Here is a 27,747-nt window from a genome sequence, read left to right on the forward strand (position 1 = left end):
TTCAGTGCCGTTGTAAGTGGTCACTAAGTGAATGGCTGTAACTCAAGGAGTCTTTACAGCTGGAATGGTTATATTAATCCAGAGTGCCATGTATGATTTCTTGGGCAGTTCAGCAGAACATATTCATTTTGACTCCACAACACTTTCCATACAGGGCAGTGGTGGGTTTCTACCGGTTCTCCCCGGTTCGAGCAAACCAGTAGTGGCAGCGGCAGGAGGCTCCGCCCACCCACCCAGACGTCATCACAGACGCTCTGCACATGAGCAGAAGGTTCTGTGTATGCACAGAAGTGCCGCGTGCGAGCGCTCACAGTTTCAAACCGGTAGCGAAGGAAAGTGAAACCCACGAGTGATACAGGGATGGATTTGATTGAGAAAGGGAAGGTTGCTGTATTTTCCCTTCAAAACCCCTGATGGCCTGTCATTAAGCCTGGCAAGAATGAAGGCTGTACTGTGAAGGAGAGGGAGAATTTTGTATCAATACTTAAGAACAGATAAAGGTTACAAAGGTCAGTGTTGGAGTGGTAAAAAAATTCTGCTCCTGTGTTCCTTCTGTAAATCTAGATCGCTTGTAAGGTGCTCTCAGACTGACCTAAGAATCCACAAGAGGTCAAGTTTGAAGCCATGGTTTATGTCCGTGAGGAATCAGACTTGTTGACAAGAAATAACTCGATGCAATAGGCAGCTTTCCCCCCAAAATTAATTTTAGAAAATATATCAACTGGAAAATCCTGGTGCAGGGCTATTTGATACACAACCTAGGTCCAGCTTCAAGCGGGTGTTTGAAATGCAGTGAGTGACATGGCGCACCGCTCTTAAGGACCTGGATTGAATTACCTCCAATTTTTTGATATCTTTATAGGCACAATTTCCATGCCATCGGGTATTAGCTCAGCATTTTTTGCTCTACAGTATAAAGTGCGATTGCAGTGGAAACATAATTATTTCCCTGCTGGCTGGCAAATCTAATTATTACATCAGAATTTTTTTTTTCTGCATGAGATGAAATATATTTTTTCTTACCCTTTCTCCAGGTATTAGAAGATTGAAACACAATTCCTAAGGCATTACATGTTATGATGTTTAAATATCTGAATTTCCTCAATCAAATTGCCAGTAGTTTTCCATTCATGGATGACTTTAATTCATTGCTTTGTGGATACAATCACTTTTAATTTACTACAATTAATTCCTAATTTTTGGTTCCCCACAATAAGCATCTGAAACTTGTAAACTCTGATGAATATCAACTTCAAGGTCTTCAAAAAGTTGATCGCATCATCTGTGTATACAAAAACACTTTTGCTAGCGCTATGGCAGGGGTGTCAAACTCACATAGTCATGGCGGCATCACATGACATATTAGGACTTTTTCCCCCTTTGGCTAAACTGGGCATGGCCGGCGCGTAACACATCCGGCCCATGGGCCAGGAGTTTGACAGCCCTGCATTAAGGGGTGAAATTCAGTTTTGTTTAGGATCTGAGTTAAGGAGTAGATTAAATAAAGATTAACTAAAAAGGGGGCCAGAATACAACCTTGTTTAATTAGTAATAGCACTTAGACTTATATACCACTTTACAGTGCTTTCCAGCCCGCTCTAAGCGGTTTACAGAGTCAGCATATTGCCCAGTGGTGGGATTTTACTGGTTCAGACCGGTTTGGGAGAACCGTTAGCTCAGACTTTCAGCCGTGAAGCAACCCAGTTCTCTCTTTCTTTGAAATGGCCCACCCGCCCTCCCCTGCGTTATACGCACCTTTATTTCTACTTACGAAGCCCAGCTGATCGGGGCAGCAGAGTGGATTACCGCTTCTCAGCTGTTTTCCTTGCTCTCAGCAATGCGGAAGTTCAGTTTTCAGCAAACTGTGCACGTGCGCCCAGTGCGTATCTGGCGCGCACACTCAACAAACTGGTTGTTAAACTGGTAAGATTCCACCACTGATTTTGCCCCCAACAATCTGGGTCCTCATTTTACTAATCTCAGAAGGCTGGAAGGCTGAGTTAATGCCTGGTGAGATTTGAACTGCCAAATTGCAGGCAGCTGGCGGTCAGCAGAAAACGCCTGCAGTGCTGCATTCTAACCTCTGCGCCACCACGACCCTTCCTCTTATTCTGAGAATTGGGACTGCAACAACTCTGCTTACTGTACAATCAACATATAAATATCTTGTAGTGCATCATAATTAATCTTGTAAGACAGAAATCCATAGATGTCTTTAATAATTTCTACCACAATCCTCCCCTAGAGATCAAACTTTCAAATCTATAAAGGCAGCAACAAGGAAGCCTCGAGATGAAGAGTAATATTTTTCTGTTGGATGGTTTACAAAAATAAGTATTCCATAGTTGCTTGTTCTCTCTTGAAACATATTTCTTAGTCAATCGAAACTTGCTCTTTTTCTAAACAATCACTGAGTTTCTCACATGGACGTTTGGCACCTGGTTTATTAAAACATTTCAGAGATTGATCAGGTGGAACTCAGCAGGATTAGATTTATTGCCTTTCTTAATGATTGGAACGGCAATAATACCAATGTTTAGGCATCTGGAAACAGCGCTCAATATGTGTGAAGAGGCTGACACAGAGGACTGCTATTCTGCATTAGCTTTTCTAAGTTCTGTAAGAATCAAATCTCCTCAACTGCTTTTTCACTTTTTAGATGGGATATGAGTTTGTAACAGTGGTGAAAACTGAACAGGTTTACTACCGGTTCGCTGGCTGGGCATGTATGTGCATGCCAAAAAGAGGCATGGAGTAAGTTGAACAGTTGGCGCGGGGGAAGTTGATCAGCTGTGGCGCATGATCTTTTTTTTTTAATTTTAAAAGCATTTTTTTACAACCTATTCGGCCAAAGAGGTTGTAAAAAATGTTTTTAAAAGTAAAAAAAAAGGCTCTGACGATCGCATGGCTCAGCTGTGATTGTCAGAGCGTTTTTTTACCTTTTAAAAGCATTTTTTTACAACCACTTCGATTGAATAAAAAAAGAGGCTTTGATCCCAGCTGAGCTGCTTGATTGTCAGAGGCTTTTTTTTAACCTTTTAAAAGCATTTTTTTACACTCTATTGAGGTTGTAAAAAAATGCTTTTAAAAGTTAAAAAAAAAGTTCTGACAATCACACGGCTCAGCTGGGCATGGGCAGGGGACCAGGGATTTTTGCTACTGGTTCTCTGAACCATCCACTGCCATCACTACCAGATCCACTGGTCTGGTACGAACCAGGAGCATTTCACCCCTGGTGTTGTGTCTCCTTCGCTTTCCCTGCAGCCGGGCCCGTCTTATCTCCTTCCGAACGCTGAGGAATGTCCTGGCATGCCTCCAGGCCCCAGCCCTGGCACCATGTCCAGACAGGCCGAGGAAGAAGAAGTGCCTCCAGCCCCCAGCCCTGGCTCCATGCTCAGGCAAACGGAGCAACTAGACCCCTCCCCCTCCCCCACAGCCTGGAGTGATAGGCGGCGTCAACAGAAGGAAGGGAGGGGCAGGCCTGGATAAGTGCTGAGTCATGGAGCCACACCCCATGGCCTATATAAAGGATCTGCTTTCTGGCATTCTCTGAGTCAGGCAAAGTCTACCTTATATTGCTGAAGTCACTTCCTGGTCTCCTGCCTGCCTTGAAAACTTTGCTAGGACTTTGGCAGAGCTGCAGAGGCACGCCTGATTCGGATTTCCCTGACCCGGCCGTCAGCGGAGGAGTGGGACACGACACCTGGTTTGTAAGTTTCCAATATTGAAACTGGAGGCCTGCCAAGAAGGGACTTTATGCACTAAAAAAGACTGCTAAAATATTAAACCTATTTAATAGGCCAACAGTTTAAAAGAGATATTGGGCTTTATTTCTGGGCAATGGTTTAGGGAAGGGGTCTCCAACCTTGGCAACTTGAAGACTTGTGGACTTCAATTCCCAGAACTCCTCAGCCAGCTTTCCTGAGCTTTGATATTTATATATTGTATTGTGTTGCACTTCCTTTATTCTGGAACTCCCCTAACTACACTCTTCTTATTTAAATAAGCCCATGTCTTGATGACATTTTAGCTACCTGTAAACCATCTTTATTTTGTGCTATGCCATCTATTGATGTAAGTACCAATAAAAAGGTAAAGATTCCCCTCGCACATATGTGTCAGTCATTCCTGACTCTAGGGGGCAGTGCTCATCTCCGTTTCAAAGCCAAAGAGCCAGTGCTGTCGAAAGACGTCTCCATGGTCATGTGGCTGGCATGATTAAACACCAAAGGCATATGGAACGCTGTTACCTTCCCACCAAAGGTGGTCCCTATTTTTCCAGTTGCATTTTTTACCTGCTTTCGAACTGCTAGGTTGGCAGAAGCTGGGACAAGTAACAGGAGCTCACCCCATTACATGGCACTAGGGATTCGAACAGCTGAACTGCCGACCTTTCGATTGACAAGCTCAGCATCTTAGCCACTGAGCCACCACATTCAATACCAATAGAAAAGTATAATTGCAGCTCAGGTTTAACTGTGGGCTCCTTGGTGCTATCTGAGCTTGGTGATTTTCTTGCAGATGTTCCGTTACTAAACTGATGATGTTACCTCGTTTAGTAATGAAATGTCTGGAAGAAAACCACTAAGTTCAGAGAGCACCAAGGATCCCTTTGATGTATTTGCAAGGTATAGCTGGATCTCTATCTCTCTCTTTCTGTAGATTCCTACCTTTGGCATCTCATTGTAAGCCACTTGAGTAGCTCATGACATGTAAAAATATTTAAACTAAATTAAAAATAGCTAACCAGGATTACTACAGCGAACGATGTTAATAGAAAGAATTATACAACAATTAATAGTACCATTTCTGTAATGTCAGGCAAGGGAAATTAAAGAAGAATTTTTTTCTACACCATCACCCACCCTTGCAATATATGTGTAAAAGACACAGTCAGTGTACTTACCAGACAAAGACCAGGTGTGAGGTAGAGCCAGCAGTATTTAATCAGGGGCCAGGGTTTGTGGCCAATCATATCTTCAATATTGTCATAAAAACGATCAGCTCCTTGACCATCACAAAAGAGAACTTGATATAAACCTCATGCTGTCAAAAACCAGTCAGATAAAGGAAAAAAACCACCCCTCTGGCCTGCAATTCAACTGTATATCTTCTTTAGGAGATCAAAGCAATCTAAAACTCTCCATAGGAATCTGCTAGCTTAAACCAATTTTCTCTAACCCTCCAATCGTTCAATATTTCTCACGATTTTGGATTAGAATTCTTACCATTCTTTTAGAAAGTGTTACCTTCATGGTAAATTGGATTATGGCTGCTCTAATCATGGGCAATAGAAGTGACATTAGGCAATTGTGAGATCGCCTGAATCAAGGGTATACCTGATTTTATACCTACCACCCATTTTTGTATCTCTGCTAGTAGTAAAATTTTCTAACCGCCCACCGGTTCCACAGTAATGCGCCATGTATCATCATCTGCGCATGCCTCTCATGCATCGTGGATTGGGTTGGGGGGGGGGGCACTGGCTACCAGCTCTGCTTGTCTGGGTGGTATGGGGGGAGCTGGGTGGTATGGGGGGAGCTGCGTGAGCTATTCTGGGACGAGGCTCTTTTGTTTGCGGTCGCACTATAGCGCCATTTAGTTTCATTTACGTAACGTGAACTAAACTTATGCGCAGGTGATACAAATAGTATATTTTCAGAAATGTAAATTGTCACGGGGAATTTTATGAAAACCTAATGAAAATGTTTTAAAATAATTTTATGAAAATTTTTTAAAAAGTCAATTAAATTTTAAAAAAGGGAAGTGTTTCAGTATCGGACAAAACCCCTACCGCCCATCATGAAAGCTGGAATGCCCACTAGTGGGCGGTAGGGACCAGGTTGACTACCACCGGCCTGAATGATGGAAACTGTAGACTAACATATCACCAGGCTGAGAAAGGCTAGTCCAAGGGGTAAAGAGGCAATTCTGTCACCTTCATGAGTGATTAGAGTTTTAAACCAGGCCTCTCAGACCTCTGTACAATATGCTATCATTATTAATATTGATCATGTATGAAGAAGCAAATAAAAGGGATTTTATCCAAATTGTTAGATATAGTCAAATAATAACAGAAAAAGTCAGCACTGATGAATTTATAGAAAATCTGTAGAAATCTTTCATATTTATTTACCTCAACATCTGTATGAAGACTTGTAAAACTAATCCTTTCACGATGACAGACATACTAAAATGCATATTTAAAAAACTGAAATAAAAGGTGAACATTACAGTTTTTATTGAAACATTAGACTAATAACAATGGAATCAACTTGGTAGTAAATGCTTACTAAATTCAAGGAGACTTATGGCCATAAAAAGCCCTTATTACTGAGTCCCAGATAAATTGGACTTTAACTCTTATAATCCTTTAGCATAAAGGCAGGCAATCCCATTACACTAGTGGATATTTCTAATTTATATTTGTCAAGAAGTAGATATGGAAGAGCCTGATTTAGCAACAAAATGGCGGCCATTGCACCCTCTGACAAATGGTGCCAGTAGAGGCAATTGCATAATTTAGGGAAGAAAAGAGCTTAAGAGGCTTTCTTGTTTCATCTGAGCCTTTCTAAGCAACATACCATAGGAGGACAGTCGTGTAGTTTACGATGACAAAAAAACCCTCAAAGAATCTGGTAGGATCTTCTCTGAGTAACACATTGTATTAAAAGGCAATAAATTGTCATAAACTGAAGCTCGCAAGATGTTGACAGTACAGCAGTGGGTTGCAAATCCCACCGCTAGCGGTTTGCTCGTTGGCGCATGCGCACTCGTGCGTGTATAATGCTTCTGTGCATGTACAGAAGTATCTGGAAGAGTGGGCAGAGCCTCCCGCCGCTGCTACGGGTTCGCCCGAACCGGGGTGAACTGGTAGCAACCCACCACTGCTACAGTAACTAAAGTGATGCAGGATTGAAATTGAAGTGGGAGGAGCGACTGGAAAGATAGGTCAGTTACACAGAACCAGGTTACATGTGAGGCAAATTCCAAGCACCTCATCGATGAACAATGGTGATGTAAGAGATGAGGCTGAGGGAGGCTGAGCCCAAGGGAAGGGTCAAACATGTCATCAGTTATGAGTTCCTTTGTGCCCAGAAGAGATCCTAGTCCAGCCCACCATGAATTCCTTATTTACTTCCAAACTGCTTTGACAATTAGTAGTTCAGATTCATGCAGACAGCTTGATTAATTACAATAAATCTATCTACCCTTGTGAACTGCCTGGGTCTCCTAATTTCCCTGGCGCTTGACAGACGATGTATTAAAAACCTCTGACGTATTACTATAATCTGAACTGTTTTTTGGGGGGACCAGTTCCTCTCTTGCTTATTCATCATGCTATCTGATTTGCGTTTCAGTTCTGAATTATTTCTGGCCATGTCAGAGCAGCCTTTGACGTTTCTTTATATAACACAAAGGCAGCACTCTCACTTCATTCACGGCCATTCACTTCATTGAGATTTGATACTTGTGACCCTCCAGACCTGTGTTTCTCAATTTTTAATAACTTTAAGATGTGTGGACTTCAACTCCCAGAATTCCCCAGCCAGCATTGCTGGCAGGGGAATTCTGGGACTTGAAGTTCAGGCATCATAAAGTTGCTAAGGTTGAGAAACACTGCTCCAGAGGTTCCTGCACTGCAGCTTCCCACGTCCATCACTATCACCTGTGCTCTCTAAATCTTCTACAATAATCTCAAAGGATCTGCTCTACCCCTGATCTTGGCAGCATAAAGAGAGAGAGAGAGAGAGAGAGAGAGAGAGAGAGAGAGAGAGAGAGAGAGAGAGAGAGGTCTCTGTTATCTTGCTCTTTTGTAACCTAATCAGCAAAAGAAGATAGCATGAACCTTCACATTGCTGGCAAGTGCCAGAAGGGAATGAGTTGTGCCCAGTTGTTAAGGCAACATGAGGACGCTTGCTTAGCTTCCAAAACAATGCTACAGTTGAGAATGAATATTCCCTGGTTGCTAAGCAACTGAGTTCCAAGGCTGTAGGACCATCCTGGAAGTTATACAATCGTCTCTGCGCTAACAATAAAATGAATCTGCAAAACTGGAGGTAGCCACAGTAAACTATACTGATGTTCCTACTAGAGGTTTCCTTCCTTAATTTCCCAATTCCCAATAATAAGCGATTGCAAAAAGATGCGGTTTTAGATCCTGGCTTCTAATTTACAACAATTCCCAAAGTGTGTTAGATTTTGTAAAAAAAGCAGGATTCCTTCCACTCCTTTGCAGTCCTCACAGGCTGTCCCCTTTGGCAGTTGCAACAACAGCAGCAACAACAAGCTGGCTGGAAACTAGAAGTGCTTTCAAAGGAATAAATCAGAATGCAGTAAATCTTCACTTTTTAGCAACAACCATCTGCTTGACAGGCGGGGTGGGTGGGTGGGGGAATCCTGCCAAGCTGTGGGCGGTATTTTCGAGGCTGACAACAGACAAGCCTAGAAACATGTGTCTTTATTCGAGACATTTGCTATTACACTTCTTCGTGGTGTAAACAAAAGAGGACTTGGCCTGCCAAATCAGACACCCTGGCCATGAGTTTTTCATATCAAAACCGGGTTCCCTTGACGGGAGGATGAGGGAGAACTGAAAGAGTGAAAGATAAAGAAATCAGGGAATTCTTGATCATTTCCAGATGCCCTACTTTGATACGAAAATAGCATAGCAGTGAATGTTTTGCCTTGCAATAATTTAAAACAGCAATCGTTATTCTGGGTAAATGAGGAGAATGTTCTTTGACCCAGTCATGCATAGGGTTGAATTAGTTCTTCACCCTTTGGTTATGTTGTGGGAAAATCTAAACCCAATCAATTGGCCCATGTCTCTGGCCTCCTCCTCCTTTTCCTCTAAATAAAAGAAAGGTTGAGAAAAGCTGAAAAAATTTCCTCAGTTACAAAACTAATTTAACAACCCAGAACACATCTCTCAAACAATGATTGACCAAGACAGGCCAGCCCAGGGGTGAAATGTAAAATTTGTTACTACCGGTTCTGTGGGCGTGGCTTGGGGGGGGGTTAATGTGACTGGGTGAGCGTGGCCAACTTTTTATTTTATTTTATTTTTAAAAGCATTTTTTCTACAAACTCTTTGGCCAAAGAGGTTGTAGAAAAAAATGCTGTTAAAAGGCTTTGACGATCCCAGCTGAGCCACGTGATCATCACAGGCTTTTTTTTTACTTTTAAAAGAATTTTTTTGGCCGAAGAAAAATGCTTTTAAAAGTAAAAAAAAAACCCTCTGATGATCGTGTGGCTCAGCTGGGCATGGGGGTGGGCAGGGATTTTTGCTACCGGTTCTCCAAACCTGCCGTCATCGCTACCGGATCGGGTGCTCCAATCTGAAATGGGAGCATTTCACCCCTGGGCCAGCCCCTCTGCTAATGGGAAAGATTTTTTTTTCATTTGATTATTGGTATCCACTTTTATTATTTTTACAAAAACTTTACAAATAGTAGAGGGACATATCCAACACACCTTCTTCCTCCTATTTTCCCCAAAACAACAACCTTGTGAGGTAGGTTGGGCTGAGAAAAAGTAATTGGCCCAAGGTGATCCAGCTGGATTTCATGGGTAAAGTGGGGTTTGAGCTTAGGATTTCTAGCTTGCTTGCCTGGTGCCAAAGAGACCAAAGAAACTAGTGATACAATGAAAAATAGTCTTTCCAGAAATGACAATGGGTAGCATGATTTTACGTTACCAGAGATACAGGTAAAAATGGATTGTATTAGTGGCTAACTGGACTGAACAGGCTGTAGGAAGTAGATTATTCGGATCCTTTAAAATGAGGTTATAGCGGAGGGACATTGTAGCCCAATTGCAAAAATGTCCTACAGAAAATAACTAAATAATGAGTCTGTTCTGACCTTGAATAGTACTGTCATCGACTCACTAGTGGAAAAAGAAACCCTTCAAATTCAAATCTAGCAGCACAACAAAATAAGTGCAGTCTATTCAGCTAGGAAAAAAAATAAAAATAGGAAATGAGGTTTTCATCCTAGTTCTAAGTATTATGAAGCATTTAAGAGCCTGCAGATAGCATCTATTTAAGATGCTTAAAAATGTTATATAAGAAGTGCGCTGGATTAAATCAAAGCCCTGTCAGGTTCAGCATTTGATTCCCACAATAGCTACCAGATGCTAAAGGGAAACCCTCAGCTGTATTCAGTAATTTTTCTTGCTTTCTTCCTTAGCAACTGAGATTCAACATCAGTTCCCTCTAATGCTTTGGAAATGCAGAATCATCAGGACCAGAAATCTTGGCAGCTTGAGCCAGCAATAAGTGGAGGAAATGTGTGTGCTACTTGTTTTTTGTTTTTCCTGCTGTAAAAGGAGTTATTTCTAAGGCTCAATACTTTCAATATTCTTTTTTTTTTTGCACTGTTTTCCTTGGTATTATGTAATTATATAAGTCAGGTTGTGATGGCTGTATTTAAAAGCTGAGAAAAAACATGCAGTACTTAATTCAGATCAAAATATGAACCCTTGAACTGCATATATACCCAGTTTAATTTAGTGGTTAAAACACCAGGTTAGAAACTGGGAGACTGTGAATTCTAGTAGCACCTTAAGCATGAAAGCTGGCTGGATAATTTTTGGGCCAGTCACTCTCTCTTAGCCCAATCCAGGTCACAAGTTGTTGCTTTGGGAAAAAAGGAAAAAAGGAGAAGGAAGGGGTAGTATGTATGTTCACCTTGAGCTATTTATAAAAATAACACAGGTGGGATATAAATAAATAAAATAATAACAATAATAGTATCTAGCCCATCAGACTCCATGTTGGGACTCTTGAATAGACGGGGGCAAAAATCTGACTCCCCCCTCTTTTTTATTTTATTTTTTATTTTCCTTTCTTTTTTGGGGAAAGGAGAGTGAGTAGTTTAGGATTTGGAACAGTTTTGTCCAAATGTCTGCCTTTTGGGAGATCTAAACAAGGCAAACTTAAGGCAAGAGCTACCAAAATACTTTCAGCATGTCAATTGTCCCACCAGAGGCAAGAATACTCTAGACCATTGCTACACAACACTAAAAGATGCTTATCGGTTTTTACCACGTGCAGCTGTAGGACACTCTGATCATTGCATGATTCACCTTGTACCTGCTTACAGGCAAAGACTTAAAACCACAAAACCAACAATTAAATCAGTGAAGACCTGGACGGAGGAGGCAAAATTAAAGCTGCAGGCATGCTTTGACTGAACTGATTGGAATATCTTTGAAGATTTCTGCAGACCTGGATGAACTCACAGATACTGTAACATCATATGTCAGCTTCTGTGAAGACCTATGTGTACCTACAAGGAACTTGCGAATATACAGTAACAACAAACCTTGGTTCACACCTAAACTTAAGCAGCTACGACATTCCAAAGAGGAAGCCTACAGAAAAGGTGATAAACTGCTGTACAATCAGGCCAGAAATGCACTAACAAGGGAGATCAGAGCAGCAAAGAGAAGCTACTTTGAAAAGCTAAAGAATCAGTTTTCAGCAAATGAACCAGCAAACATGTAGAAAACTCTTAAAAATGATCACCGGCTATGGCAAACCTCCTTCCCAGGCTGAAGGTAATCAACAACTGGCAGATGACCTGAATGAGTTTTACTGCAGGTTTGAAAGGAAACTACAGCCACCTATCTCCACAACCCCCATCTCAGACACACCAACAACAGCCAAGCCTCCTACAACTGACCCCATTTCATTGGGTTCACAACCCCTAGTGATCACAGAAAAGGAAGTGCAGGACCTATTTCACAGACAAAAGCCAGGAAAAGCTCCAGGCCCAGACAAGATAACTCCTTCTAGCTTAAGTCTGTGCTGACCAATTGGCCCCATCTTCACCCATATTTTCAATAAATCACTAGAGATGTGCTATGTTCCTTCTTGCTTCAAACGCTCTACCATCATCCCAGTGCCAAGAAGCCCACCATCAAGGAACTGAATGACTACAGACCAGTTGCTTTAACATCTGTAGTCATGAAAACCTTTGAAAGGCTAGTGCTTTCCTACCTGAAAACCATCACGGATACGCTGTTAGACCCCTTGCAATTTGCATACCGAGCAAATAGATCAACAGATGATGCTGTTAATATGGCTCTGCACTACATCCTACAACATCTTGAGTCTCCAAAGACCTACGCAAGGGTCCTTTTTGTAGACTTTAGTTCAGCATTCAATACCATCATTCCAGACATTCTTCTAACTAAGCTAAACCAGCTACAGGTACCGGAACAGACTTGTAAGTGGATCACAAGCTTCCTAACAAACAGGAAGCAGCAGGTGAAGCTAAGCAAGATCACATCAAATACCTGTACAATTAGCACAGGGCCCCCAAGGCTGTGTGCTCTCCCACTTCTCTCTCTGTATACCAATGACTGCATCTCCAATGATCCATCTGTTAAGCTACTGAAGTTCGCAGATGACACAACAGTGATTGGTCTCATTCGAGACAATGATGAACCCGCATATAGACGAGAGGTTGAACGACTAGCCTTGTGGTGCAACCAGAACAATCTGGAACTAAACACACTCAAAACCGTAGAAATGGTGGTAGACTTTAGGAGAAACCCTTCCATACTTCCACCTCTCACAATACTAGACAACACAGTATCAACAGTAGAAACCTTCAAATTTCTAGGTTCTATCATATCGCAAGATCTAAAATGGACAGCTGACATCAAAAACATCATTAAAAAAGGACAACAAAGAATGTTCTTTCTGCGACAACTCAGTAAGCTCAAACTGCCCAAGGAGCTGCTGATTCAGTTCTACAGAGGAATTATTGAGTCTGTCATTTGCACCTCTATAACTGTCTGGTTCAGTTCTGCAACCCAACAAGAAAACACAGACTTCAGAGGATAATTAGAACTGCAGAAAAATAATTGCTACCAACCTGCCTTCCATTGAGGATCTGTATACTGCACAAATCAAGAAGAGGGCCGTGAAAATATTTACAGTCTCCTCGCATCCTGGACATAAACTGTTTCAATTCCTACCCTCAAAATGACGCTATAGAACACTGCACACCAGAACAACTAGACACAAGAACAGTTTTTCCCAAGGCCATCACTCTGCTAAACAAATAATTCCCTCAACACTGTCAAACTATTTATTAAATCTGCACTACTATTAATCTTCTCATAGTTCCCATCACCAATCTCTTTCCACTTATGACTGTATGACTATAACTTGTTGCTGGCAATCCTTATGATCTATATTGATATATTGACCATCAATTGTGTTGTAAATGTTGTACCTTGATGAACATATCTTTTCTTTTATGTACACTGAGAGCATATGCACCAAGACAAATTCCTTGTGTGTCCAATCACACGGCCAATAAAAATTCTATTCTATTCTATTCTATTCTATTCTATTCTATTCTATTCTATTCTATTCTATTCTATTCTATTCTATTCTATTCTAAACCCTTGCAATTGTTTGAAGTGTGATGAAAAATTATGTATCAGAATCAGACAGGAGTTGTGTTTGTCTAATGCAGGGGTGTCAAATTCAATTTCATTGAGGGCTGCATCAGGGTTGTGTTTGATCTTGGGGGAACCAGGGTGGGCGTGGCCAGTTTGATGTCGCCTGAGTGCTCTGCCAGCGAAAATGGGCTCCAGAGCTCCATTTCCAGCTGCAACCCTCTGCCAGTGAAAAAGTAACTTGGGAGGGCTGCATGCGGCCATCGTGAACTCCGTTTTCGGCTGCAACAGCCTCCTGCAACCCATGCGGCCCTCCTGAGCTCTGTTTTTGCTGGCAGAGGCACTGTGGGCCGGTCCTTCACTGTTTCCAGGAGAGCCCTGTGGGCCATATCTAAGCAGCCCGCAGGGTGGATCTGGCCTGAGGGCCTTGAGTTTGACACCCCTGGCCTAATGTATGAATTGAAAAATGAGTGCACCAGCAGGTTCATTCACTTAAAAGAATTGGAATGGGCATAGCTAAATGAGAGGTAAAAAGTGAGATGCAAAAAGGCTGACCAACAGAGAAAGAAAGAGCATCTGCTTGGAGCGGCTGCCTTGCGGGTATGTTGGATTGCAATTCTCAGAATCCCCAGCTATGCAATTGAGCAATGAGCCTTGACTCATCTAGAGAGCTGTTCTACTGTGTCGAACATGTCTTCATTCTTAAAGGGAGCCCTGTGCATCAAACGCTGCCTACATGTAATTGGAGGCCATACGTACCGTAAACCCACGCAATGCAGATGACTTCAAAGATGGCAAGAAAGAGAAGACAGGTGCCGCTGGCTGCGTAATAATCAAACAGCTGGAAGATGTACATCCCACCCTGCAAGAACCACAAGGCAAAAGGGTCAGAACCCAAAGCAACAAGCATTAAAACCATTTCATTTAATGATGACCACTTTAAGTTATGGCAGCACTGGAAAAGAAAAACATTTTTCACACTTAGAACCATTGTGGTATCCCTGTGGTCAACATGATCAAAATTCGGACCCTTGGCAATGAGGTCATGTTTTTGACGGTGGCAGGGTTTCAGGGGTCATGTGATCCTCTTTTGCGACTCTCTGACAAACAAAGTCAAGTGGGAAGCCAGATTCACTGAACAACCATGCTACTAGCTTAACAACTGCAGTGGTTCACTTAACAGCTGTGGCAAGAAAAGTTGTAAAATGGGGCAAAATTCACTTAACACTTAGCTGTCTTGTTTAACAATGGAAATGTTGGCCTCAATTATGTCATACATCGAGGACTACCTGTACATATTGTTTCTCATGCTGTGCTATAGAAATCAAAGAATGAACAAAAAACATCTCTTCCTTTAGCTTTAAAACAAAAAGCTAATGCCAAAATCTGAACCAATCAACTTCTTTGGGGAAAAAAACCCTATTGCCCCAGGAATGTTTTCAATAAATTTGCAGTCTTGTCACTTGTCTGACATCTACTCCTCTTCTCCCAATCAGTAAAAAACTTCAAGCATTTTATAAATGGCTTTTTATCCTACATCCAGTCTTGATTTCCAAAAATCATAGTTGGATATTATAGCTATATTTCTGAAGAAGCTACGAATTGGCTATCCAGGAAATAAAAAGTGGGTGTCATAACTTTTGATTTAAGGAGACCAAATCCCAGTAGAAAGCTGTACTGGTTCAAGTTTATTTTTCATATGCAGTCTTTGAAAACCTGTCATTCCCACCCCTTTCAAGATCCTGAAGGAATCTTCAGGTCCTACTCTCGGGTCAGAGGGTTGAGTTGTAACCAGTGATGGCAAGCAGTCAAAGGCCTCTTGGAGCTGTCCAAGGTTCAACAGCTCTCTCAATCTTCTTGCCTTCTTCTCCATGCAACTTTCCTTTCTCCTCTGGATAAGTGGTGCCCCTCCTTGGTCTCACACAAATTCAGTAAGCATTCTTGGTGTTTTTGAAGCTTAATTGATTGGTGCAGTTGTGTGATAGAAAGCTGAAGGTAATTATTTAGCTTATTGAATTATTACTGATTGCTTTCTTAGGACTAGTGTTATGTTTCTGTTGATTCTTCAACGTATTATATTCACATCCATTTACATACTTAAACTTATGTGGCAGCTCTCCTCTCCTTTCCCCTCCCCTCCCCTCCTCTCCCTTTTGATGTCTTCTATTATCATGGCTTTATGCCATCCCCTTTAGCTCTTTCTCTTATATAACCCAGAATAAGAGTAAGAAATAAGGAGAATAGATCTTATATCTTTGTAGCTGTCTCCATACCCACTATTACTCCTTCATTAAAACATTTCTTCATGTCCAGGATAATGAATCTCATTACCTGCACTAGGCTTTTCTCTATTTGGTTATGACCAATCGATCATTAAAGTTCCATTTTCAAGTTTCTATTAAAAATAATACCACAATGACTGTACTGATTATTGATATTCCGCACCTTAAACCCACTACGCCATCTTTCAGTAAGTACCTCTGAAGGAAGCAAAGTAGCACACTTGTTACCTGAGTAGCAATCAGAAAGGAATCAACCATTCAAGTCTGGTTAATTGAGGGGATTAATTGGGGAGACAAGAATGCCATATTTTTTTTTTAAAAAAATCCTGTTCATGTGTTGAATAAGTCAAATTGTAACCGTGCACATGTGATGCTTCCATATACGGTATGCATATCGATTAGCAAGAGTATATCTTTCCTTCCCCTCTCTCTCTCTCTCTCTCTTTCTTTCTTTCTTTCTTTCTTTCTTTCTTTCTTTCTTTCTTTCTCAATAAAATTTTGAAAGTTCATCTCCTTCAGAGAGGGACAGAATGGACTTAATCTATTTCCAGAAATTTCATTTTTAGAACTTGGAGGAAAGGTGATAAAAGAAAGATGGTATATTATGTATGACATTCTAGACGTTGGACTACAAGAATCAGTATTTCTAAATACTGACTATGTTGCGTTGGGCTGATGACAATTACAACCCAAGAACATCTGAAGCAGCACTACTTTTAAAAGAAAGCACATGGGATAATGATTTCTTGGAATAGCTGCCTGAAAAAAGGGAAGAATGCAGGGGAAGGGAAGGGAACATATGTAAATAGAATGCATTCTATGACCTCTTGATGATTTGGGTAACTTAATCATAGGGGCTGAAGTGTTGGAGAATAGTTGCTAATTTCACAGTAGTAGCATGTCATTTGCCGTTGTCTTTTTTCCTCCCCACTGACCTCCACTTCTCACCTCCGTGACCAGCAGCAAGCCAATGAGATAGCAGATCACAGCAATGCCCAGGATCAGCAGCTCCCTACGTCCTTTCTTACGGAAAACTTCCGGGAACAAGTCAACGATGGCAGTCACCAAGCTTTCGACACAGACAAACTAGGGAGGAAAGTATGTCAGAAGACAAATTCCAAAGTTGCTAGCTCTCAACTTTGCTATTCCAAAGTTGCTAACTCTCAACAACTCAACTCAGCTAGCTCTGTTTAGCTTTCTCCCTCTCTTTCCTTTTCTTTCTTTGCTAGCGATCAGTTTCCTGTAGCAATTTTAGCACATGTGCATTTCTCAACACATCCTGCATTAGGCTTGTGATATAATAATAATAATAATAATAATAATAATAATAATAATAATAATAATAATAATAATAACAACAACAACAACAACAACAACAACAACAACAACAGAGTTGGAAGGGACCTTGGAGGCAACAACAACAACAACAACAGAGTTGGAAGGGACCTTGGAGGCCTTCTAGTCCAATCCCCTGCCCAGGCAGGAAACCCTACACCATCTCAGACAAATGGTTATCTAACATCTTCTTAAAAACTTCCAGCTTTGGGGCATTACAACTTCTGGAGGCAAGTGGTTCCACTGCTTAATTGTTCTAACTGCCAGGAAATTTCTCCTTAGTTCTAAGTTGCTTCTCTCCTTGATCAGTTTCCACCCATTGCTTCTTGTTTTACCCTCAGGTGCTTTGGAGAATAGCTTGACTCCCTCTTCTTTGTGGCAACCCCTGAGATATTGGAACACTGCTATCATGTCTCCCCTAGTCCTTCTTTTTATTAAACTAGACATACCCAGTTCCTGCAACCATTCTTCATATGTTTTAGCCTCCAGTCCCCTAATCATCTTTGTTGCTCTTCTCTGCACTCTTTCTAGAGTCTCATATAAACATATATTACTACATGTCAGAGATTTTCCCATCAATCACAACACACACAACTCCAGATGAGTTTTAAGAATTCTTCCTACATGCACATGAGTCCTGAATGGTTCACGTGAACTCTAGAAGAAGTCTTCAACTTCGTAGAAGAAACCATAACTTTTGCCTATGGAGGGCTTCTAATTCTTAGGATTTTTCTGTAAAAATATGTTCAAATCCAGAATCTGGATAAAGTACTCTGCTGGACAATCCAAGAGCCTCAAGAACAACATTTAGCTGAAAGGATCAATGGTCAGCAAAAGAAACCATCCACTGGCATTATGCACCTGATGGCCATGTGTATCATACATTAATATATGAGTAAATCCTTTGTCAGCTTCTTACTTCTTTCCTAAGAGCTACTTGAGAAAAACCAGCTCATATCAAAGAAGAAAAGGCGAAAGAATCCATCACAAGAGAGCTTACATCTGCATTTGTATTACAAACAATCTGTGCATCTTAGCTGCATCAGATCAAAGTTTTGCTCTCCCAATTTATATAAGCAATTAATGCTGAGCATTACTTACTTATTCATGGGGCTCCTTTCTTTCCAAAAAAACAAAAAACTGTATTTCTTCTGCAAGATGTATTACATACAAAGATATAAAAATATTCTACATTCTTCAAATTAATGGAGTTAAGAATACATTAGAGCAGGGGTGTCAAACTCAAGGCCCAGGGCCCAGATCCAACCCATGGGGTGCTTAGAAATGGCCCACGGGCCTGCCCTGGAAACAGCCTGTGGTGCCTCTGCCACCAAAAATGGAGCTCAAGGAGGCTGCACATGAGCTGCTCGCCCTCCATTTTCAGACGCAACAGCCTTCTGCAGCCTCTTCTAGCAAAAATGGAGCCCAGGGAGGCCATGCGTGGCTTCCCTGAGCTCCATTTTTGCTGACAAATGGCTGCAGGAGGCCATTGTGGCTGAAAATGGATCCTTGATGAGTGCCATCGAGCTGGCCATGCCCACCCTGACCACACACCCAGCCACACACACACACACACACACACACACACACACCGAGTTCAAACACAACTCTGATGCAGCCCCCAATGAAATTAAGTTTGACACCCCTGCATTAGAGGGTCTAATTGTCGTTTTTTTTAAATAAAACATCATACTTGACTGTCCAGCCCCAAGAAGATCAACATAAGGAAGAACAAACAGGCCCACAGCTGAGATATAGGCATCATGGTTACTGCTTTGGGGTAAGCAATAAATGCTAGGCCAGGACCTGTCAATCAAACAAAAAGAAGCAAAGCGATGTTCTAGTAGCTTAAGGTGAGGCACTGGCATCATTTCAACAGTTATCAGATCACAGTTCTAGTTAAAACTTTATCCCACTGGATATGATGATTGGAGTTGAATGGGAATTCATGCAAAGAATACCGGTTTTCAGTTTCTGCTTTATCAAACATGCTTACTGGATTAAGATAGACAAATACACAGTTATCAGGGGCTACCTGTGTTTTCCAATCTAGTGTCTTCTGGGTATGGGAGACAAAACCAGATAAGCATGGAGAACATCAACAAAATCAGAGATATGTGAGTTTCTCTACCCGTCTTGTAGAACAGGGGTCTCCAAGCTTGGCAACTTTAAGCTTGGTGGACTTCAACTCCCAGAATTCCCCAGCCAGTGGCTAGGGAATTCTGGGAGTTGAAGTCCTCCAGGCTTAAAGTTGCCAAGGTTGGAGACCCCCTGTAGTAGACAACTTATATGGATATTCTTTAAGGAAGGCCTCCCCCAATTTAGCACAGGTGACAACTCACAGAATTCAAACCAGCATGGCCCAATCAGAAAATCAGATTGGAAAAGAGACTCTTATGTTTATGTTATGGCTCCTATTCCTACAAAATAGACCATAATTCAGTGGTGAAATCCTTACTATCGGTTCTGTGGGCGTGGCTTGGTGGGCGTGGTGTGGCTTGGTGGACATGGCAGGGGAAGGATACTGCAAAATCTCCATTCCCACCCCACTCCAGTTGAAGGATACTGTAAAATCTCCATTCCCACATCACTCCAGGGGAAGGAAACTGCAAAATCCCCATTCCCTCCCCACTCCTGGGGCCAGTCAGAGGTGGTATTTTCCAGTTCTCCGAACTAGTCAAAATTTCCGCTACCGGTTACGTGAACTACTCAAAATTTTTGCTACCGGTTCTCCAGAAAGTGTCAGAACCTGCTGGATTTCACCCCTGCCATAATTTATATTTAGCTATCTCCTTCTGCAGCCATCAGCTCCTTACCTGATTCAGCTACTTTTGAAATGGGGACACCTTGTTCCTGCGCCATGAAGCCCAAGACAGAGAAGATGGCAAAGCCTGCCACAAAGCTTGTGGCACTGTTCAGGAAACAGAGCATGAAGGAATCTCTGTAGAAAATTCCAGAAAGAGAGAGAGAGAGAGAAAAATTGTTGTCATTGGATGGTGTTAAAGATATTGTCAGAGTATGCAAGCTGTAAAGTAAAGCTGCCTTTCACAATTGACTCATGGTGATGTTGTCAATGCCAATGATGTTCAGGTGGTGCTCCAGTTGTTTTGGGATTACTCCCAAGGTACCCAGAACTATTGCTTTCTTTTGTCACCGTTGTTTTACTTCTATTTTCACATTTATTTCTTCGCTCTTAATTATTGTTAATTTTTTTGCTTTACTCCCCTTTAACTACTGTTTTTGGAAAGTATTGTTTGGGGTAAATTGTTATGCCATTATTCGAACAAAAAAGCCTAAATGTCAAATAGCTTGCTGGCCTTCGCTGTAAAGTATTGTAACAATGAAGACACCAGTTTAGTCCACAATATCGCCACAAAAAAACTTGATTCTGGGGAACTGATTCCAATTAGATTAAAGTAGATATTTTCGGCTAAATGGAAAAAAATATGATTCAATATATGGAAGTTTCGTGTGTGTGTTTGTATGTAAGCATATGAAAGGCAGGGAAAGTCCATAGATACATATGTGTACTTAAAGTGTATTTTCTTAGAAATATTGATCATTGAAGTAGAAGAAATCCATTCAAAGAACGCAAACATAAAATCATGTCTTGTTAGAATATCTTTATAGAACATATAAAATATATTAAATACACATAGATTAGAGATAAATATCAATGTATCTTTCTTTGTTTGTGTGTACATGTTTGTGTGTCTATATATTTACAGAAATGAGTAAATAGTTGTTATATGAAGCAGGCAGCAGGATAGAAGCAATGATTTCAACCATTCTGAAAGATCCTGCATTCCAGAAGAATTGTCAGACTACAGGGAAATCTATATTAAGGAATCCAGTAGATTGCAAACACAGGTGGTCAACACACAATGACTGATGCTACAAAACTCTAAAAGTCTGCAGAAATTAAAAGGGGTGTTTTACTTCTACCTGTAACAATTGTTGTTATATTTGTTGTAGCTGCCAAGAGCTGTCAAGCATCCTTGGCAAATGGCATATGAAAAGAAGATCTGAGTGCCTGCATCCATCCATACCTGAAACAAGAAAAGGACAATAATTCTACAGTCAGGAGGTAAATCATCAAGAAGAACATGTTAACAGGTAAATGCCATCCCTAGGAAAAATACTGTAGTTGGAGGAGAAGTTGATGTGGTAACAGATGTCCTTGGTTGAAAAATTCACAGATACGGTAGCTATATCCACAAAATAGAAAGGAATTTCCTACATAGGAGAAAAATCAGGGCAGATCTATTTAGATATTAAAGTATAGATACATCACACTGAAAAAAAAACGCATGTGCTTTTCTAGTAGTAACATATGGCTGTGAAAGTGGAACCATAAGAAAGGTTTAATGAAGGAAAATGGATGCTTTTGAATCCTGGTGCTGGAAAATCTGTTGAGAATACATTGGACTGTTTTTGAAGAGGAGCAAATAATTCAATATTGGATGAAGTAAAACCAGACTGCTCACTAGAAGCATTAATAATGAAGCGAAAGCTTAAAAATTGTGCATACGTAATGCAAAGGCAAGAGTAACTACTGTAGTGAAGATCCCGAGGCTTAGAAAAATTAAAGTCAATGGAAAAAGAAGTCAACAGAAGATAAGGGGACTGCTACTATCACTGATGACACAAGCAGGAACTTACAAGAACTCAAAGAAGCAGTTACATTGGACCATGAAGAGTTGGAAGTGATGGATCAAATCAAAGGGTGCATCACTGAAAAATTCACAGATACGGTAGCTATATCCACAAAATAGAAAGGAATTTCCTACATAGGAGAAAGATCAGGGCAGATCTATTTAGATATTAAAGTATAGATACATCACACTGAAAAAAAAACGCATGTGCTTTTCTAGTAGTAACATATGGCTGTGAAAGTGGAACCATAAGAAAGGTTTAATGAAGGAAAATGGATGCTTTTGAATCCTGGTGCTGGAAAATCTGTTGAGAATACATTGGACTGTTTTTGAAGAGGAGCAAATAATTCAATATTGGATGAAGTAAAACCAGACTGCTCACTAGAAGCATTAATAATGAAGCGAAAGCTTAAAAATTGTGCATACGTAATGCAAAGGCAAGAGTAACTACTGTAGTGAAGATCCCGAGGCTTAGAAAAATTAAAGTCAATGGAAAAAGAAGTCAACAGAAGATAAGGGGACTGCTACTATCACTGATGACACAAGCAGGAACTTACAAGAACTCAAAGAAGCAGTTACATTGGACCATGAAGAGTTGGAAGTGATGGATCAAATCAAAGGGTGCATCACTGAAAAATTCACAAATGGTACATGTATCAATTGAAATCTAAAACTTTTTATATCAATGTGAAAATTGTTCTCACCTAGGCTCCCTTAAAAAGAAGGAAGCAGAGTCTTGGTCCCGGTAAAATCCCTTTTATTTACACGACTGTGAATTTGTTTCATTCACAGTCAGCAAGGCCTGGCAAACAGTCTTTCAGAGGAATATTTATCAACAGAGACCTTATCTCACTTGGAAAGCAGCCAGATAACTAGTTTCCAAATGCAGTGCAAAGCAAAACTTGGCACAGAGTCTCTGGGATTCACGGGACAGATCTCCCCACTCTTGAAATGACTGAACGAACAAATTGTTTCCTGCAAAAGCCCATTCCCCGTTCGCTCCTCTTTTGTTTCCTACGGGGGTAAGCAATCACCTCCAAGGTGTGGCTTTACTCCTAAGTTGACCCTGCTTTCTTAGTTGTTCTTGTCTTCTGGCAGCACTGCGCATGCCCACACTGGGAACAGGCTCACTGCTGTCTAGCTCCCTCTTTGCCTCCAATGCAGAGCCCTCGTCTGAACTTTCCTCAGCCCCCAGGACTGGCCCATGTTCCTCCCCAACCTCCTCACTATCTGACTCTGCTGCCAGTTTCGCTGGCTGCCGGCGGGCCACAACAAAAATAACAAAAGATTCTGAATAAATTTCTCTCACTCAGATCCTTTTGTCTTTAATAAAATAATTTTTATCCTTTATACTCCTTATAGTAGTACAAAGTCCAAAGATGGGGCACGAGACAACACAAAAGCAACAACCTTTTCCAAACTGGTGGGCTGAAAAACTGCAGGGCTTCCATAATTGAAGTAGTCATTGTTTACGTTGTCCAGAAAATATAGGAGCTGAAGTCTAACGCATGTCATGTGGAAAATATTGAGTTGCAGAAGAAATGAACACACACATTCTTGAAATACTCCATAGAGGCTCTAAATAGTCTGAAACTAGACTAGCCAAAAGGCTCCCTCTCTAATGTAAACTTTCCTGTATACTCAATCAATATTAATTTTTCTAGGTTTAGCTATGTCATTCCAGGGTCAGAAGTCAAGCAAGTGAATGTGTGAGATGATAAAACAATAACAAAAATAAAACCAGCAAAAATAGCACTTTTGTTATTGTTTTAATATTTACAAATATTAATTTGTATTAATATTACAAATATTGATTTTGTAAACCGCCTGGTGATATCTCTAAGAATTAAATATAAATTTAACAAGTAATATTAATATTTGGCAGATTGATGCCATATCAAAAAGTCTTGGAGGGCACTTAGAAAATCTGAGCATTGACAACATTTCCGTCTGTCGGTTGCAAAAGGCCACACTGCTTGGATCCGCAGATATACTACACTGATACACCACAACATTCTAAGTTCTTGGGAAGAACTTGATACATATGAAGGGCAATACCAGCTAAAGAACTGGCAGCAATGATTTCACACTGTTCTAGGTATAATAATAACAAGCAAACCATTTATATATTTGAGGACTACTTCATTTGAATGTGTGTACTGGTTTTTGGTTGGTTGGTTGAGTTGTTGTTGTTTTTTACTTTTAGTTTGATCTAGATTTATAAGTATTTTATTGTTATTTTATTTGCTTTAATACTTATTGATTTAATAAATGTATTATGCTGCCCATCTCTCCAATAGGTTAACTCTAGGGAGATGGAAGCAGTGGTGAAATTCAAATAATTTAACAACCGGTTCTCTGCCTTAATGACCAGCTGGATGGATATAGCCATGGTGAGCAAAGCCACAGGGTGTGGCGACCTTGTGCACCCCCTGGGAGCAAAAGCAGGCCACGGGGGGAATGCGCCCCCCCTGTACCCCATTTTGGGGGTAGTAGGTCTCCCTAAAGCCTACTGGGGGCAAAAAAAGGCCGCGGGGGGGGGTGCACCGTATCCCCTGTGCCCCATTTTGGGCCTAAGAGGCCTCCCTGCACTTATCTGGGAGCCAAAATGGGGTGTGTGGGGACTCCTGGAAGGGGTGGAGTGCGAAGGGGCGGGGCCAGCCAGCAATTTAACTACTGGTTCGCCTGAACTTGCCTGAACCAGCTGATGGGAGGTATCTTTTGCTTGTGGTTAATTATCTTTTGGAGTGAGTCAAAAAGTCACTCCAAACTCATTATGTGACTCAAAAAGAAAGTTAAAGTTTTCTCAAAAATCAAGGATCAAAAACATGATCAGCTGAACCTTCCTCAATTCAAAATGAGCAGTGAAACACAGATTGCATCCAGTTTAAAGTGAATTATAGTAAAGAAAATTTAAAGACACAGAATTCTGTCTGCACCCTAAGAAATCTTTTTGCCGGGTTTCTCTTGCTAGGAACACCAGTCCAAATTTGGCTATTAGACATGAGAAACTTGAACCAGTTCCCAGAAGAGACATTATCTTTCTCTTGCCTAATCATTTTCAATTAGGACATGGCGAAGACATCTGTCAGTTGTTGAAAATTTAATAGAAGAAACGGCAATGCTGTGCCTTACCTGGCAATGGCCAGGTATGTCCATGCCTGTGTGCATCCTTCAGTAAAGCTGGAGCTGCTTTTTAGGAAAGGTCCTTTGCCTTTACAATGGCATGCTTGGACTTGTCTTTCAAAGATTAAATTTCCGCTAAGTCATGGGTGTCCAACTCACCACACCCTGTTGCCATCATGTGATGTTTCACCACGTTTTTCCCCTTCACGGAGCTGGGGTGGGCATGGCCTGTGCATGATGCATCCAGCCCATGGGCTGCCAGTTAGATGGAATGGGACTTTTCGGCTCCTACCCTTGGCCGCACCTGCTTCTCTGCCAGGGTCCCACCTCCACGCATTAACCTCTAGCTTTTCTCCTTGGCTGACCCGCTCCTACCTATTTGCCAAGGGTAGGAGCCATTCGCCAAGGGTAGGAGCCAACTCCCACCCATTTGCGGCCAAGGGTAGGAGCCAAAAAGTCCTAGACCTCCTAGTTTGACACCCCTGCCCTAAGTGACTAAAACAGCTTTGTCTAGGGCCGTGATGTCAAACCTATGGCACATGTGCCAGAAATGCCATGCAGAGCCCTCTCTGTGGTCGTCGGGTTTCTGAGGTGTGCATACACGCCAGCCAGATGGTTATCAGATTTTTGGCACTTTGGTGCACGCATGCACGTGTGTGCGCCTTCCGGTTTGGGCACTCTGTGCCTAAAAGGTTCACCATCACTGGTCTAGGGTCTAGCAACACACAGCACCGATGAATAATGACTAGCACAGTAGTCCAACATGATATGTACATCCAGAGGACCTCTAAAACAGTGGTCACCAACCTTTCAGACCTCAAGGACCACTAAATTCATAATTTTCAATCCCACGGACCACTAATATGATCTGCCTAAAGACCGATGTGGTGGGCGTGGCTAAGTGGTCATGTGACTGGGTGGGCATGGCCAACTCGATGCCATTCATGTTGAGGGGCGCCTCGCCAGCCTCTACTCGCCCCTCCCTTCCCAGCCACTCTTCGCCTGCCTGCTCGGGATCCTTAATGCCCCAACAGGTAGCAATTATTGGAGTTAAGCAGCCACCATGAGAAAGAGTCCATAGTTTGAGGACCCCTGATTTAGTGCAATATAAAAAATGCAAATAACTTTTCTGCGGACCACCAAAATTTTCTTGCGGACCACCAGTTGGTGACCGCTGCTCTAAAATACAGCACTTGGAAACACTGCTCATGCTAGCTGAGTTTGCTAGAAATTCGAATTCAGCCATACCTCCAGGACCACAAGTTCTCTGCCTCTAGTATTAAGTCCTGTTCAGAGATTCCTACTTCCATCCCTCACTCCTTTATTATAGCACGGTGTCTCTGAAGGATTCTCCTGACCAGCTCTCTTCTGTTTTATATGGGCTGTTAGGTTGGGCAAATATGGTGGTGGCTTTGAAATAACTTTTCTGTGATGATGTGCCTACTAACCTCATTTATTTGTTTGGATTTTTTCATTAGAGTTCCATGGTACGCTGTGACCGTTGGATGGTTTCAAAGATTACAAAACATATTGAAGAATTGCTAGCGCCCAGGTTGAATGTTTCCAAGTTATTCAATAGTGCTACCATGGGAGAGTTCTTAATGTACGTGCTGCAATTTTCCCCAACGTAGCAATTTCCAGATGCATCAGACCATAACGCTCATCATCCCCCAGCTACCAGCACAACGGTGGCTAGGGACAACAGGTGTTTAAGCCAATGCACCTGGAGAGGACCCAAAAGGGAAAGTGATAAATGGTATTTTATGCTTTCATGTGCATTTTGTTTGACTGGATTTATTAGGTCACGCTTAAGATGTTATATTACTGACAATCCCTCAGGTAAGCAGTTAAGAGTAAGCATGTCAAATAAATCTTTCAAAGATTTCTTTTCAAGCAAATGGTGCAATCATCCAGGAAGGAATTTGTTGCAAAAGGAATGAGCATGCAATCATCCACAGGGTCTGCTAGAATTCTCTTGAAAGAGTCTTCTGCTTAAGCATCGGCTTTTAAAAATGAACACTTGGAAAAATTATATGCAAAACCTGTATGTTTTAGGAAAAGAGGTATATAGGATAGGCACAAAATACATACATAGCAGGCAAAAATCAACACAAATTATCCTATGGGAATGTTTGCATAAATTTGTAGATGATGCAAAACTTTGAGAGAAAGGAACAAGACTGAATTAATGACAATAACTAAATGTAGACCAGTTCGTGCTCCTTATGTTACTTAGGAAGGAGCTCTGATCCTATGAAATTCAGCTGCCCCTATTTTATAAAACACTAAGGACATCAAAAAATCAGTTTGACCTGGCCAATAAAAGGTCATCATTTCTTTAAAGCAGCCACATCTTTTTCCAGGTCGTTGTACAAAGCCTGAAAAATGCCTCTACTTTAAAAGTCATTGAGCTCTAATGATGCAATTTAGTAAAGATGCAATGACACTTTCAGGATTGTGCAGGAGCATTGTGCCCATGAAAAGTTGGAAGCACATCAGCCAAATCCATTTGATGAAATGTGCACGATCCGCCTATTGAAATGCAATAGAAATTACTACTCACCTGAGGATCAGCCAATCTGGAAATGTCTGGGTTTAAGTAGAATATAATTCCATCTAAAGCCCCAGGGAGCGTGACTCCTCGAATTAGCAGCACAATCAACATTAGGTAAGGGAAAGTGGCAGTGAAGTAGACTACCTGGGTATAAAACAAAGATCATTAAAACTAGTGAATAGCCTACTTGGGATATTCCTACTTGGAATACTAACCAGAACTTACAATAAAGATATTCAGTATTTGATAATTACGGTGGCAAGGATTGCATACGCACAGTTTTGGAAAAATGAAAAGGCACCAACAGAAAAAGAAATAATCAAGAAAATTCTGGACTGTGCGGAGATGGATAAACTAACAAAAGAAATAAAGG

The 27,747-nt window shown here is 41.3% G+C and overlaps 1 protein-coding gene across 1 annotated transcript in view; it reads right to left on the bottom strand.

Annotated features, from left to right (window-relative positions):
* LOC131201699 (sodium- and chloride-dependent betaine transporter-like) overlaps positions 1-27,747 on the bottom strand; it is a 78,053-nt gene that overhangs the window by 15,911 nt on the left and 34,395 nt on the right. Inside the window, exons 8-13 of the mRNA XM_058189799.1 lie at positions 20,985-21,088; positions 19,856-19,980; positions 18,733-18,845; positions 16,653-16,790; positions 14,182-14,284; positions 4,907-5,007 (exon numbers count right to left, since the gene is read on the bottom strand). Of these exons, the coding sequence (XP_058045782.1) occupies positions 4,907-5,007; positions 14,182-14,284; positions 16,653-16,790; positions 18,733-18,845; positions 19,856-19,980; positions 20,985-21,088 (684 nt within the window). The remainder of the gene's footprint in view (positions 1-4,906; positions 5,008-14,181; positions 14,285-16,652; positions 16,791-18,732; positions 18,846-19,855; positions 19,981-20,984; positions 21,089-27,747) is intronic.

The sequence above is a fragment of the Ahaetulla prasina genome, chromosome 7 (assembly GCF_028640845.1).
Source record: "Ahaetulla prasina isolate Xishuangbanna chromosome 7, ASM2864084v1, whole genome shotgun sequence".
In the NCBI taxonomy this organism is placed as follows: Eukaryota; Metazoa; Chordata; class Lepidosauria; order Squamata; family Colubridae; genus Ahaetulla; species Ahaetulla prasina.